General features: G+C 42.0%; 1 protein-coding gene across 1 annotated transcript in view; it reads right to left on the reverse strand.

Annotated features, from left to right (window-relative positions):
* Positions 1-15,427, reverse strand: part of ANKRD31 (ankyrin repeat domain 31) — a 108,547-nt gene that overhangs the window by 18,962 nt on the left and 74,158 nt on the right. The window contains exons 18-21 of the mRNA XM_067568813.1: positions 12,260-12,419; positions 11,626-11,738; positions 10,356-10,443; positions 5,612-5,708 (exon numbers count right to left, since the gene is read on the reverse strand). Of these exons, the coding sequence (XP_067424914.1) occupies positions 5,612-5,708; positions 10,356-10,443; positions 11,626-11,738; positions 12,260-12,419 (458 nt within the window). The remainder of the gene's footprint in view (positions 1-5,611; positions 5,709-10,355; positions 10,444-11,625; positions 11,739-12,259; positions 12,420-15,427) is intronic.

The raw sequence follows: 15,427 nt of genomic DNA on the forward strand, positions 1-15,427 counted from the left end.
GGTGGGAGGTTCCATGGTTCTCCCAGTGGGTTCTTCAATGCTGGCGACTACACCTACTTGAGCCTACTTGGGTCTGTGTGCAAGGTTCGCTGGTCCCTGGCCATGCTGTCAACAAAATTCCAAAGAGAAGTGACCTTTTACTCTTCCTAGTGAGCAGGGGGACCATGAAGGGTTCACCAGAAGATGCCAAGGATGAGGGGAAAATTAGAGGAATAGATCACACCAAATTGTATTATTTCTCTGTGTCCTTGAATAATGGCCTCCAGAGAGAGAGTCTTCTCAACAACTGGACATGAAGACAGTGGGGAACCATCAATAGTTTCAATTGTGTTGGGCATAGCAGGGGGAGCTTTAGGGCCTGAGCTGTAGTTGCATCTATGAAATTGTCCACTGCTCCAAAATCACTTAGGGCCTGTTGGAGGAGAATCCAAGAGTTGCCGAAGATGTGCAGCTGGATAGGCACCTGCAACTGAGAAGCCCCTGAATGGGGGCCAAAGTGCCTCTCAATGAGAAATAGGTTATAGGGAAGTTCTCTTCTCTCAAGGTCCATGCTAGTTCCCTCCTGACCATGCGAGGGCTGGCTCAGTGTTTGTACTTCGCAGGCCGAGATGGTGTGGCCAGGCTCACCCCAGCAGAAGCACAGGTGGCATCTCTATGTGGGCCAGTTCATCTTTGATTTCTTCCCACAGGCCCCACTGGAACTGATACAGCTTCACTGCTTCATTCCAGTCTGTATCCGCTGTGAGGTGGCAGAAGTGCACTGCATAAGAGGCCACTATGCCTTGCCTCTGCCCGAGACCCCTGGTCATTGCAGGTCATTAAAAATGGTTGACTTCAATTGGCGAAAGGGGTCTCTGTTTGACAGCACTGGGTTATGGCCTTCCAGCAAGGGGGGAGACCCAGTCTAACACGTCTCCTGTCAGCAGGCTGATTATCAAGGCCACCTTGACCAGGTCAGAGGCATAGATTTGGGAATGCATGGGAAACAGAAGGCAGTGGTTCCTGTCAAACCGTTGGGGCAAGAGTATCACAGGACTCTATTTGGGGAAAGGCACCATAGGCTGTGTTTGTAGCACAGTGTTCTCAGTGCTCAGCTCCCTCTTTTGCTCCTGTAGCTGTTGGTTGTCCAATGCCACCTGCACAACTTGGGGCCACAGTGTTTGATTATCCACCTGGAGGAAGGAGAGCATTCAGGTGAGTTCGATGCTTCTAGTGGCTTTGCTGCTGGGTCCATCCTTCTCGCACTGGGGCTCGGTCTCACAAGGTTACTGTAGTCCAAATGGATGGGCAACTTTTAATCTTCAATGCCTCCTCTCGAAGTCTAAAATCCTCAGGGCATCTATTATTGATCTTCAGTGTGCTGATGATTGTGCTATCCTTGCACATACTGAGTACGACCTTCAGTCCACACTGGATTTTTTTGCACAAGCCTATCAAAGGTAGGACTTTCACTTAATATTGAGAAGACTAAAGTATTTCATTAGGCTGCCTCAGATCTTGCACATGATCCACCACAAATTACTATTGAGGGACAGACTTTGGAGACAGTCGAGCATTTCTGCTATCTTAACAGCCAACTCTTTCAAAATGCGTCTGGAGTGACACCAACAGCATTGCCTTAGGAAGATTCTCCGTAACAGGTGGGAAGACCTTTGCACCATAGCTGCAAAGAGAATGCAAACATCACCAGTGCTGAGGACAAAGACGCACTGAAACAATATCTTAAGAAAACTTACGTGGACATCATAAGTTGGGAGGAGCAAGCCACCAATTGACCTCAGTGGAACCATATCCTCCATCAGGCAGTGGCCTGTTTCGAGAAAAGGGGTCTTGCCCTTGAAGCTGAGGAGAGAGAGAGAGAAGGAAGGAAGGAAGGAAAAAGAGAACTTTATACCAGCAGGCAGCTGACCCACTTGGAAATGTCCGTACCTACTGCGGGTGGATCTATGGTTCCAGAATTGGACTCCTGAGTCATCTCAGGACCCATATGTAAATCCATGGTAGAGATCATCCTTGAATCGAGGGATTGACAACGACGACTCCAGATGCTTAAAATGGCTTCAATGTGTCACTTATGTCCCCCACCCATAAAGAAGAGTGGGGATGACTACTGTATTGTAGACCAGGATCTTAGTTTCCATCTGCAGATCTCTGTCAATAAAGATCTGACAGAGCAACTTTCTGAAGGATGTGCTGGCATAATGGATTTTATGTTTGATCTCCACATCAGGATTGGCCGTCTGGGAGAAGTGCTTACCAAAGTAAAGGAAATGTTCAATGTTTTGCAGAGGTTCATCACTGATGACAATTTGTGGGAGAAGGGGGTCAACTTGTGCTGGAGATGGCTGGTGGAGCACCTTAGTCTTCCCAATTTTGGGGGAGAGTTCTAAGCTACAATAGATGCCTGAGAAGAGGTTTAGGTTGGATTGCAAGTCAGCCTCAGTGTGCTCAAGGATAGCACAGTCATCATCAGCATGCTGAAGGTTGGTAATAACAGTCCTGGTGACCTTAGTTTTAGAGTAAAGACAGCATAGATTGAAAAGCTGGCCATCAGTGCTATATTCAATCTCAATTCCAGAGGAAAGGTGGTCATGAATAAGAATCAAGATTACAGCAAGATAGATGGAGAAAAGGATTGGGGCAATAACACAGTCCTGCTTAACACAAGTACAGATGGTGAATGGGTTCATCTCTAACCCATTATAGAGGACAGTGGCAGTCATTCCATCATGAAGTAGCCTGAGAACACAAAAGAACTTCATTGGACAACCAAAACCAAACAGCACTGCATGCACCATCATGCACCATCTTGTAGAGCACAATGGCATCCTCCATGCAGAGTGACTACACATGTGCCATGAGTGTGAGGTCATGCTTTGCAGAGGACACCATTTTCCTCTTTAAAAAAAAATGGCAATCTCTGTGCTGTTTGGGGTCCTGGGAGGAAACAATTAATTAAAATGGGGTCATACTGGCAACAAGTTTGGTAACCCCTAAGTTAGGGGTGTGTGTGACTTTTTTTCTTCCAAAATAATGATACCGGGAAAAGCTCTAGTGTGGATGAAGTCATACAACTGTAAACATGTCTTATATTGGTATTTTTTATTCCAATTCCTGGATCAGAATTAGCTATGTCAGTGTAAGTCCTTGTAAGATGGGCTCCTGCCCGGTCCAGTCCTGGCGGCCCTTCCGCGGGCCCAGACTCGGTGGAAGGCCACTGCGCCTTCCTATTTCAACAGGGGAGTGTTAGCTTTTGGAGTCTTTCGCCCCGGCCCCTCAGGCAGGGCGGGCGAGCAAAGAGTCTTTCGCCCCGGCCCCTCAGGCAGGGCGGGCGAGCAAAGAGTCTTTCGCCCCGGCCCCTCAGGCAGGGCGGGCGAGCAAAGAGCAGTGGGTTCGCGATCAGTAAGCGGGAGAAGCTATTCACCTCTTTGGGGGCTGGCAAGGGTCGGGGGGAGGGGAGGGGGACGCAGGCCCACCCAACTCCACTGCGTCCCAGCCCAGGGCCCTAGCAGTGGCACGGGTGTTGCCACTCAGTCGGCGGGGCTCCTGCCGCAACACGCTGACTGGGCGTTACCCTTAGCACAGCCACGCCTCTGGCTGCCCCTGGGCTCCTTCCTCCCCGGGTTCCCCTGTACCTGTGTCGTTGGGTTCCTCCGGGTCGTCGGGGTACACCGCCCAGGGTAGGCCGGTCAGTCCCTCGGCATCCCCGGGGGGTAGATTGGGGAGCTCCTCGGCGAGGGGTAGCTCCTCCAGATCGCAGGGCTGGGGGTAGGGTTCAGCCTCTGGCAATTCTTCCAGGTCCGGCCCCGCCTCCAAAGGTTGGGTGTCTGGCAGCTCCTCTAAGTCTGAGCCGGCTTCAGGGCGGTACTCCCAGCTCTCCGGTCCGGGGGGTTCATCCCAATCGCTGCGGCACCTAGGCTGGGCCCAGCGTTCCAGGCCTGCCGGCCTCGGCCAGTCCAGGGGGCCCGGGGGCCCGACCCAAGCCTTCGAGGTGTCTTGCCGGTGTCGCTCCTGGGGCTTCAAGACCGGGAGAGGCTTACCTGCGGCGGAGGCCGGGCGTGGCTCGGCCCTTCCCTGTAGCCGGCGAGACAGCGCATCTGCCTCCGTCGGCCGCCTCCTCCCTTCTGGGCTGTGGGGCGGGCTTTTTATGGCTGCCGTCCTCCTGGAGGCTCCTCCCCCCTGCTGCCGGGTTGGCCGCCCGGCTGGACCTATCGGAGCCCAGGTGTCCGGTTGCCAGGCAGACTGGGCGGTCGGCCTGGCTAGGGCCTAATTGGGTGTTTGCTGCCCTTCCGTGGGCCCAGGCTCTGAGGAAGGCCACTGCGCCTTCCTACAGTCCTTTTATACAGTCCAATATAGCTGTGTCCAAACTAGAATTTGTTTTGTTTTTTTTCTTCCCTGCTTTAATTATACCTTAAAACAGCAAAACTTTCCAATATAGACAAGACCTAAGAGAAAGTACCATGAAAAGACGATACTAATGACTTCAAAGTATGCACAATAATGAACCCCAGTTTAACAACTTTTCACATTGTGTGACTCAGCTAAATGAAGGATGGGAAAAATGGATAACATGATATCCCCTTACTTTCTGTATGTTAATAGACAGTGTAACAAAATAATAAAATAGTGGTGTAAAGCTGGCATGCAGTTCATTACGACTTGAAAGATAGCTGCTGTATTGGTTGCAGGACATTTGCAACAACTCACAAATATTTATCAGTTCAGTGCTGTAGAACACAGCTTCACTAATAACACAAAGACTGTCTGGTAGGTTTGTGCAAATGTTAAATCAGTTATGCTATAATTACTTGTCTCCTTAACTACTGATAGCTTGTCTGTATGAACACAGTTTGCGGGAAGTTGGGCTTAAATTTAAAAATGTGTGCACTTTGATCTATTCCACTGTGAAACGGGAGTAGATTAAAGCACACACTATGAAACTTTTAGTGTGTGGCAGCAGGGTTCACATGTACAATTACTGCACAGCAGGCTAATGCAAGGTAGATTTCCATTCCAATTTACCACAATTTAAGTATTCATATAAACAAGCCCTATTTTTTTTATCACAAGGATGATCTTGCAATTTTAACTCCTTTTCACATAAAAGCCTCACTTTTTAATGCTCTGTCTTATGTATATATGTTATCTCTTATGAAAAGAAGAATCACCTGTGAAATGAAGAGTGGTTAAGGACTTGGACAGGACTCCGGAGATGTGAGTACAATCCCTTACACTGCCACCGATTGTCTGTGTGACTTTAGGAAAGTAATCTAATATCTCTGAGTCTCAATTTCTAATCTTCTCTCATATCCCTTTCTCTGACCTCTTATCTGCCTTTTTATTTAGACTGCTCTTTGAGGCAGAAGCATCTCTTACTACATATTTGTACACATATTTTACTTGTGTCAGTCAAATCCTGAAAATCTCAATCAGGCAGAAACTCTCACTGACAGCAATGAAAGCCAATAGGAGTTACACTTGATAAGAGACTGAGTTAGGACCAACATAATTTTGCCCCCTGTTACTGTTTGCTGGCCTTCTAACAAGATCTATCAGTGTTGCTTTTAAAAAAATAAACCTTCCATAAAACCACGGTTTACATTCCACTTACCTGTATTTTTTAGCTAGGATATCCCTTTCTGCTTTCTGCTTGGCAAGCACTTCATTCAAAGTGTCTTGTATTTGCGACAAGCCATGAATATACAGTCCTGTTCAGCATTTTAACATAGTCAAAATTATTTATTAAAATGAGAGGCAGTCTAAGCAGAAAATAATTATAATAACTAGAACTTCTGTAGCAGCAAAAACACCGCTGGAAAATGAAAATATTTTTATGGCAAGAGGTGATACTTTCATGCATATTAGGAGTCATTGCTTTATGAGCACTCAAGATGAAATTCTCCACAGAAAAAGTTACATTTATCTTAACTTAAACTTTAGCTTACATTTGAATAGCTCAAATTTTAGAAAGTATGGAAATCCAGTGGCCACATTCAGACAGAAATTAAGGGAATTGTGTAGGTTAAAACACTCTCTTTTGGCTGATGGCCAATTAAATCTTTTTGGTCCTTTGAAATCAATGGTGTTATGTTGACTTACACCAGCTGAAGATGGAGCTCATTAAGATTATAGATAGGTTTGTCAAATTATTAAAAAAATTAATCACAATTGACAGTGAGATTAAAAAAAAGTTGCAATTAATCACAGTTTTAATCGCACTGTTAAACAATAATAGAATACCAATTTAAATGTATTATAAATATTATGAAAATGTAGAAAAACATCCAAAAATATTTATAATATTTAAATTGGTATTTTATTATTAACAGTGAGATTTAAACTGCGATTAATCACAACTATTTTTTAAATTTAGTTAATTTTGTTTTGCGTTAATTCCATGCATTAACTGTGATTGACAGCCCTAACTATAGAAGCAAGAATTTGACAAACTGAATATTTTATGTATTGGAGAATAGCCTGGATTTTATTCCTCCAAGTCAAATATGACATCCGAATCAATGTACAATAGTTTCACATACTATATTAAAACATACCTCACATAAAAAGACTGTAAAAGAAAAAGAGATTAGATATAGACTAAGTTTACTAGCTATATCCCTCTGTGAAACAAAAGGAGAAACACTTTTTAAATGATACTTTTAGATTCCCTCTTTTCTTTGGCCTACAATACAATGGAAAAATGAAAGGTCTCAACTGGCACAGAGTCAACAACATCACAAGTGCAGTTACCAGCTGTGACCCAACTGGCAACTGCATGCAAAAGGGTTACAGGAATCCCCCTAAATCTGGTAGTTACATAGTAATTCACCAAAGTGTCAAGTAAGATCTCTGTTGAAAGCCTTTGTCACACTAATCTTTATAATCACTGCAAAATGTATAGGAGTTAGGTACATATACTGAAAACTGTGTTCTTAAGGTTTATCACCAGAAGGTGATAAACAGGTTCTGCTCAGACAAGGGATAAGAAACATTTATCTCCCTGGCTGACCATTGTGTATATTACAACAGAAGTCTATTTGCATACAGAATCACCAGCTAATCAAGATGCGAAGTAGACAAGCGATTACAAAAACTACAGAAAGGGACACACAGCAGGAGGGTGTCTGGTTTATGACTAAGATCAAAGAATTAGTCTGATATATCAGGAGACTACAAGGAGACACCTGAGTTCCTTCACCTAGAAAGTAAGCTGACAGTGTGTTTGCTTCATGAAAAAAAATTACAGCCAGGCTTAGCTGAAAGCACTGGAAAGACTTTGGGGTAAGCTAAACTTAATTAGACACGGCAGTGTCTTGATAATTACGTTTAGGCTCTAGTAACTGTGTTAAGGTTTTATTTTATATGTAATCCTTTGTTTCTAATACTTCTTCTTGCTATCATTTGAATCTCTGTTAAACAAATGTATACTTACACTCACTATAAACAAATCTATGGACTGTGTGTTAAGTGGAGCTATGATCTATGGTGTATCTAGTAAGATGAGGTGTACGGTTCCTTTGGGAACAGCAAGTCTGGTAATTCTGTGACTGTCATGATAAGGGGCTAGACATTGCTGGTGGACAGTCAGAGGACTCAGGGGTTGGAATATGCCATTCACTAACCTGTAGAAAGAGAATGTGTCCTGAGGAGGCCTGCAGGGAAGGACTTGTGTTGCCCATAGCTAGTGGAGTCAGGGAGATGACCCACAGCAGGCACAGACAAAGTTTGCTTCTGCTAAGGGCAGGTGGTAGCAAGGTGCCTCCCAACCTTAGGTATCTCTGGTATCTCACCAACATGTCCCAGTGAATGCCAGTGGAATGATTTGATAACGAAATATGATCAAACCCATTAGTAAACAGGAAATACAAGATTTTAGTTTCTATCAACCCTAACACCTGTAGCCCTAACATCAGGCACAGTTTGGACTTAGGCTGGGAGCTGGACCACAATACATATTAATTACCACTTCATTTAGCTGTAGTAGTATTCTTTCTTGTGAGCAGGGCTCAAGACAGTGTGCTTCAACAGTAGCAGCAGCAGTGGGAACTACAAGTTGTGGACCACAAACTGTGGCATGTTGGGAGAGCTTTCTGGTTCCTGCCAGGAAGCAGCCTCTGCCCTGTGCCCTCCCCTGCAGGGAATTCCAGCACTGATTGAGGCTGGGAGCATGTGGGAGACAAGCAGAAGGGAGGCTGGTGGACTGTAATCCCATTCTGTGTTTCCCTGTAGGTAGGACCAAAAGGGGCTTAAAGAACACCCTGAGAGGAGTTTAAAAGAGGCAAAAGGACAATGCTGGCTTGTTTGTTTCGGGATTCAGTTATTGTGGCAGCTAGGATCGATTTGTAAGGGGGGTTGCATTATACAAAGTATCCTCTGCTCTCCCTGCAGGGAGTTCCAGCACTGACTGAGGCTGGGAGCATGTGTCAGACAAGTAGAGAGGAGGCAGATGGATTGTAATCCTGTTTTGTGTTTCCCTGCAGAATAAAAGCTTGTTCCTGGTGGTTAGTCTGAGTGGGTTTGGTCTGAGGTGAATACACACTGACACACAACACAAAGCACATAGAGTAGTCTCAGACCCATTTTCCCAAAGCTGTGTAAAAAAGTCACAAGACAGACTTTCTCTATCTTGAACACCCTTATGTTGGGCTAGTAGACAGGAGGGGTTACACACCCAAAAATGGAACATTAGGAGATGGGAAAAAAAAGAAATAGAATGTTTCCAGAAAGTTGATTTTCTCACATTACTGAGTATTACATGTATGTATGTATTAAAATAAGGGAATTATGAAAATATTGTGTTTATTAAAGTGACATCACAGGACTTCTAAGAGCTGGGTATACTGTATGTAACTGTGTTGCTAATTTATCTTCATAGTAATCCCAATGCACTTTTAGATTGTGCTTCTTCCTGAATGACTACTACTGTTTATGTTAAAAAGTGCCACATTATTTAGTGGTTTTATCACAAGGGACTTAAATAAAGACCACTGTATCCATTTCTCTTGTGACCTTAGCCAGAGAAAGTCTGATACTCCTTATTTCTATTTTATGAAACTGGGTGGATATCTGCTTCAATCTCGTCATACAGGAGCCTGTCTGGTTATTCAAACACATGGAAATTTAACCATTTTGAGCAGTAGTTCTCAACTTTCATTTATTTATTTGGCTGTACACCCCATGGATTTGACTGAATAGTCCACCTCTGCTGAGCAATTGACTATAGATATTATTGAAAAGCTTTTATATCCAATCACCTGTATTTTTTTCATTCTCGTTCTCCATGAACAAGAATAACTTTTTCCCTATTTCACATTTTTTTAAAAGGGGTTCTGTTGACCTTGCAGGATCTCAAATTTAGTTAGTTTAAAAGACATGAGACTATATTCAGCTTGGGTTTACACTGGCTTCTGCTAGTGCAAACCTAAACACTGGGCCCCAGCACTAGAAGTTACACTAGGAATGGTTTCAGTGATGGAAAACAGCTGCAGCTGCAACTTCCTTCTTTTGAGGAGTAGAATGATCACAGAGGGTCAGATCTGTCTGAAAAATGGACAGCACCAGCTTGGAAGGCCACATGTCAAGTGAGGCCCAGAGAGGCACTGATTAAATACATTCCCTCAGCAAAATCTGCCAGCTGGCTCCTATGAATCTCCGGCAACAAGCTAAAGCTGATCTGCACCAGCAGAAATCTTGAGGTGGCAGGAGGTCTGTATCATCACGTATCCTCTTTTGAGATTAGTCTGTACTGGGTGCAGGTGGCAAAGGTAATTTACTCCTCCAAGTGCCATCACTTATGAATTTGTCCCTAACACATTTCTTTTATTTTTTAACATAATTTTTTTGGGGGTTTCCTGCAACTATAATTGCACTGAATTGCAATGAAAATGCTGTATTCATTTGTGCATGTACATGCAAGCTCTTCTTGGCTGTGGAGAGGCTCCAAACAACCATATCTAGTGATGAATAAGGGATCCTTCTCAATAATATGAGACATGAGTTACTGAGCATTGTGTGACTATTACATGCTGTTGTTCTTATTCAGTTGTTCATGGTTTTTATGGCTAGCTTGATTTGTTCAAACTGAAAAGGCAATATTTCCATATCTTCAAATAGTTTTTCACTTTTTATCATCTGTCATATCCCAGATAATGACTGAAAGTACTCTGAAAGGTTCATATGCCAGAAGTTGAGAACTGCTACTTTAAAAGTCTTGAATTAAGTATTCTCCAAGAACAGTTTTCTCAAATTGTATTTTCCAGAAGGATATATGCAAATATATTACTTTGCAATATACTAGAGTAATGATTGCATATAATTAGAGCAATAACTAAAATTGAATTTTAATTCATATCTACCTGCATCTTTGGGGTTTCTTAATTCAAACTGCAACAGTTTTTCCTGCTTCTTTTCTATGTCTTGTAATGTGCCAATAATGGACTCATGCTATCAAATATAAACATTGTTAACTTTATTGTAACAGAAGTATAGACAAGGTTCTGTGTACTGTACAGCAAGCTGAACCTAAATTCTGTGACAATATTCCTGGCTTCCACAGCACTCTGGTTCGGTTGAGTGATGTAAATAAAGAAAACAGGTTTATCATTAAATATAAATACTTAAACATACGTAACCAGAACAGCAGCCCATGTAGTTTATTTTGATATTAAATACTATGTATGTTCTGTTTTCCCCACATTTTGCACTTTTGTTATGCCAAAGATTTTTGTACTGACAAGCCTACTGCATCACAGAAGCTGTCAGGGGCAAGGTGAAGATTTTGGCAGCTGGTGTAAGGACAGCTGGGGTTTCTGGCACTTGTGGAAAAGTGGGAGGCAGTTGAGATAAGCACATTAGCTGAGAGTGTCTGTTAAAATGATCAGCAGTGGAATAATTAATGTTGATATTTAGAGCCATTTTTCAGGCTTTCTGCAGATCTGGGAACAGAACACTGCATCAGTTTACGTTTGGTTAATGTTTTCAAGGTTTCCCATGCAACCATATGAGCAAGAACTTTTTTTTTTAAATAAAATCTTTGTTTCTGAAGCACAATATGGATGTTTTCGGCGGCAACTGCTTTTGCAATGGAATGCATGGGAATCTACGTATAGATAGTTTAAAGAAAGACCTCTCCATCACCTCTGGTGCTTCCATTTGAGGTGCCACAGACTCATATGTATCAATGAGAGTTCTACATTCACAAATAAATATTTCAACTATGTTTTAAACCAAAATAATCTTCAACTCTCTCCATTTAACTTGATTGCCAAGTCAGTGCTCCTCAAAGGGGCACTTTGGAAATGCTGGTGAGATGACTTCCTGGATCCTGACATTTTCCATCCATATAAACAATATGAATATTAATGTAGCATGCTAATTGTACAGGAAGTATAGATGTACCGGAATCATGAATAGAAACAGATGGAGACAGATTGCACAAATTGAACTTATCTTTACTATGTTTCACACTTAGCTTCATAACATGCTACTGCTCTCAGCATGCACTTCAGGAATTATTACTTTATTTAAACACCCGGTGTAATTATTCAGTCAACAGATGACAATATACAGAATAGAAATGTACTGCACTGTAAAACAATATTTTAAAAATTCAACATATATACTTACTGTGCCACATTTTTCTCTGGTCACATCATGGTGCAAAACCAATGGAACATCAGCTTTTTTATAGCAATCATAACAAGTACGTGTTGATCTTCTTGACCTAGAAGAACCTATATCTTTGCCCCCCCCCCCCACAATTAAGAGAACAAATATAATTTAAAAATAAATATAGAAACATATGTATAAAACCATTGTAATAGAATAGATGCCAGTTATACAAATTACTAAGACTCAAAGGCAGACCATGATATAAAAAAAAATTGTATATGCAAATTAGATCTAATCAAGTTAGCTAAATATTACTGTTCTGGAGCCTGTATTTAAGTTTAAGACCCACAAAAATATTATTCCAATATTGCATGCAAAAACTACAAGGGTTTGTTTGTCTGAGGGAAATCTAGAAGACCAACAAAATTTAAGGGGCCAAATACATCCTGTGTATAACTCCACTGACTTTACCAGGAAAGAATTTGTACCATACATTCTACTGTCTTAATGATCTAGATAAATAACCATCAAGGATATACTAAAGCTACAAAATGCTTGTCCCTGACATGAAAACAATCTAGTAAGCTTGCAGCATTTTTGTGTACATTTGTTTCCTTGAGACAAAGCCATTATGAAACAGCTAACATACCAGTAATCTCAGTTGTTTTATCAGCAACTATACTGTCAGTAGCACCATAAGATTTAAGCAATTCCTTCATTTTATCATTGCACGCTTCATCCAAAGCATTTTTCCCATACTTGTCCTTCTCATTAGGGTTTGCTCCATGATGTAGTAGAATCCTGACTGCCTATAATATAGTCCTTAATTATTATCATCATAGTAGTCCTTAAAATGTGCTAGAGGTTGTGCAGACTGTTCTGACAAGTTAACACTCTAACAAGACAAAGAAACCTATGAAGGGAGTGGGGGGGAGAGAGATACAATAATCTAGCTTGAAAATATCTGGCATTTTTCTACTTTGTTCCATTTCTTATACTTTTAATTTTTGTGTAATAAATATATGACCAAGTCACAATTGCATGTTTAGTTTGTCATCTTCATAGTGTCACTATATGCTGCTACAGAGCATCATAAATCAGTTCCAAATTAACAATCTGGTAAATGTCAAATAACCATTTTGGATAAATATAAAAAAGGTATAGAAAATAAGAGGTTTAGGGTTTTTTTTAAAATCAGTGGTGTGTGATGTGACTTTGGCCTCAATTCTACAAACACGTATGCACATGTCTAATTTTAAACAAAGGACTAGTCCCACTGAAGTTAGTGGGACTATTTAAGTATTTAAAGTTAAGCTGTATATGTTTGCAGTGCACACATGGGCCCCAACTGCTAAAAAATTTTCAGATTAACTACCCTTATTTTCCTGCCTGAATCTCCCTGCTCCACCATTCATGCCAGTGAAATCATCTCCTTCATTTTTTATTTTCTGTCACAGAGAAGATGAAAGGGACGGAAAACCTGCTCTTTTGACTAACTGAAGGAAGGGTGTGTATTCGAGCCAATTTGGCATCTTCTCCCCAGCTTCAATTCCATGAAAATCCCTTTGCAAGACAGCATGCATTTTTTAAAATGTCTGACTGGCCCTCCATATGGTACTCTTCCATGGCAAATATACATTCTTAGGTTAATGTTGTCAGCACTAACTTACACAGACTACTACTTTGGGTCTTTAAACTATCTCACATGGAGGTGAGGTAAGTGTTCAAAGAGAAATATGCTGCTATGAGGGATGGAATGACCCAGTACAACTGCAGTATGGAGTTTAGTGCAAATGTTCTGGTCCTTCTCAGATACCCCAGATTCTTTGGGATTTCCTTAAGGGATCAAATAATCCAAGAGTTGCTCTCATGGCAACCAAATCTCATAGACTCAGACTTTAAGGTGAAAAGGGGCCATTATGATCATCTAGTCTGACCTCATGCACAACGCAGGCTGCAGAACCTCACCCACCCACTCCTGTAATAGACTCCTAACCTATGACTGAGTTATTGAAGTCCTCAAATCATGGTTTAAAGACTTCAAGGTACAGAGAATCCACCAGCAAGTAACCTGTGCCCCATGCTACAGAGGAAGGTGAAAACTCCCCAGGACCTCTGCCAATCAGCTGGAGGAGAAAATTCCTTCCCGACCCCAAATAATGTCTTTGATCCCCTCTCTCAATCCCGATTGCATGCTACCTTAGAAGCTCTGGAACTGTAAAATTGCTGAAGGTTCTGAATATCTCTTGTCCACTGATAGCTTTTAATTTAGGAAGAAACAATCAGGCACTTTATCTGTAGTAATAATTCTGTCTTACTACCTTGTTAGTACATTTCTCTGCTGAAAAGTGAGGGTTTCAAGAAACTGAAACTAACAAATAGAGCAGCAAGACACAACTACCTGGCCATTAGTTAAACTTCTCAAGGTAAGGTCACCTTTTGATGGGAACCTCTCCTAGCATTCTTTTCTGATAACTGGTCCTTTAAATTTGGCAAATATAACCAGCTACCATCATTAAGGGCAGGTCTTCACTAGAAACTTGCATCGGTGCAGCTGTGCTACTGTAGCGCTTCTGGTGAAGAAGCTCTAAGCCGACAGGAGAGAGCTCTCCCTTTGGCTTAATAACTCCATCTCCATGTCTACACCAACGTTTAGGTCAGTATAACTATGTGGCTCAGGGGTGTGGATTATTCAGACCCATGAGCAACGTAGTTATACTGAAGTAATTCTATAATGTAGAGAAGGGCAATTGGCTAACTGGAAGGTAGCTTCAGCTTGATACATCTCTCTCCCTTCCAGCTGGTAAATAGTCCTAACATGCTTTCAACTTTCTTTTAACATTGAGGAGATGCCACTGTCACACTGGCTAGATAAGGGGGGCCCTTGAGGTGTATTCAGGAGCTCTGAGTACTCCCTTCTACACCAATCTCCTGTTGGGGGTGTCACACTGGGTAAATTGGGGAGGGGCATTTAGTATATGGTTTAACATCAGGATGTCAAAATCATAATAATTCATGTGAGATATGCCATGTCAAATACTGTTAGAAAAGTTATAATGTGCTAGGTAAGATGATAATATTTATGTTCATGTGTCATATGTGTAATGGAAGTTAGGGACAGATTTAATATATCTGTATTTCAAATTGTGCTGCCTGAGACACACCCTAGACAGGAGGGTGGCAGGACAATAGCTTGCTTAATGGCCAATTAAGACACTCTCAGGAGCCAGGGGCTCAGGGGAGGAACCAAAGATATATCTGATGAGTCACCAGGACTTGCTCATGTGACTCTGAACTCCATTTTGGTTCCTGTGAAATTCCACAGGCAACATCACCTCTTGAGTCACCAGAACTTGCCCATGTGACTCTGGACTCCATTTTGATTCCTGTAAAACTCCACAAACAGCATGGCAAGGGCCAGAAGGTATATAGGGCAGAGGCCTGGGGAATCCATTTTGTCTTCAGTCACCAGTCTACAATCCTGTTCAGCTTCTACTAACCTACCTCTGGATCAATTCATCTGCAACTGAACTGAAGCTGCGAAACAAAGGACTGAGACCCATCCAGATACTGGATGTATACCAGAGGAACTTATAAGCCTGCAACTCCACAATTCTCCCAGAAACCTGATATATATGGATTTTCAAATCATTTGTATGTATCTAACCATTTTAATCCTTTAACATGTCTCTTATGGTTTGTTTGTTTCTTTGTATAATAAACCTTTAGTTTTAGTTACTAAAGAATTGGCTGGCAGTGATATTTTGGGTAAGATCCAAACTTACATTGATCTGGTGCTGTGGCTGACCCTTTGGGG

Source organism: Emydura macquarii, unplaced genomic scaffold (assembly GCF_026122565.2).
Source record: "Emydura macquarii macquarii isolate MOO-44397 ecotype Brisbane River unplaced genomic scaffold, CSIRO-AGI_Emac_v2 contig_2897, whole genome shotgun sequence".
NCBI lineage: Eukaryota > Metazoa > Chordata > Testudines > Chelidae > Emydura > Emydura macquarii.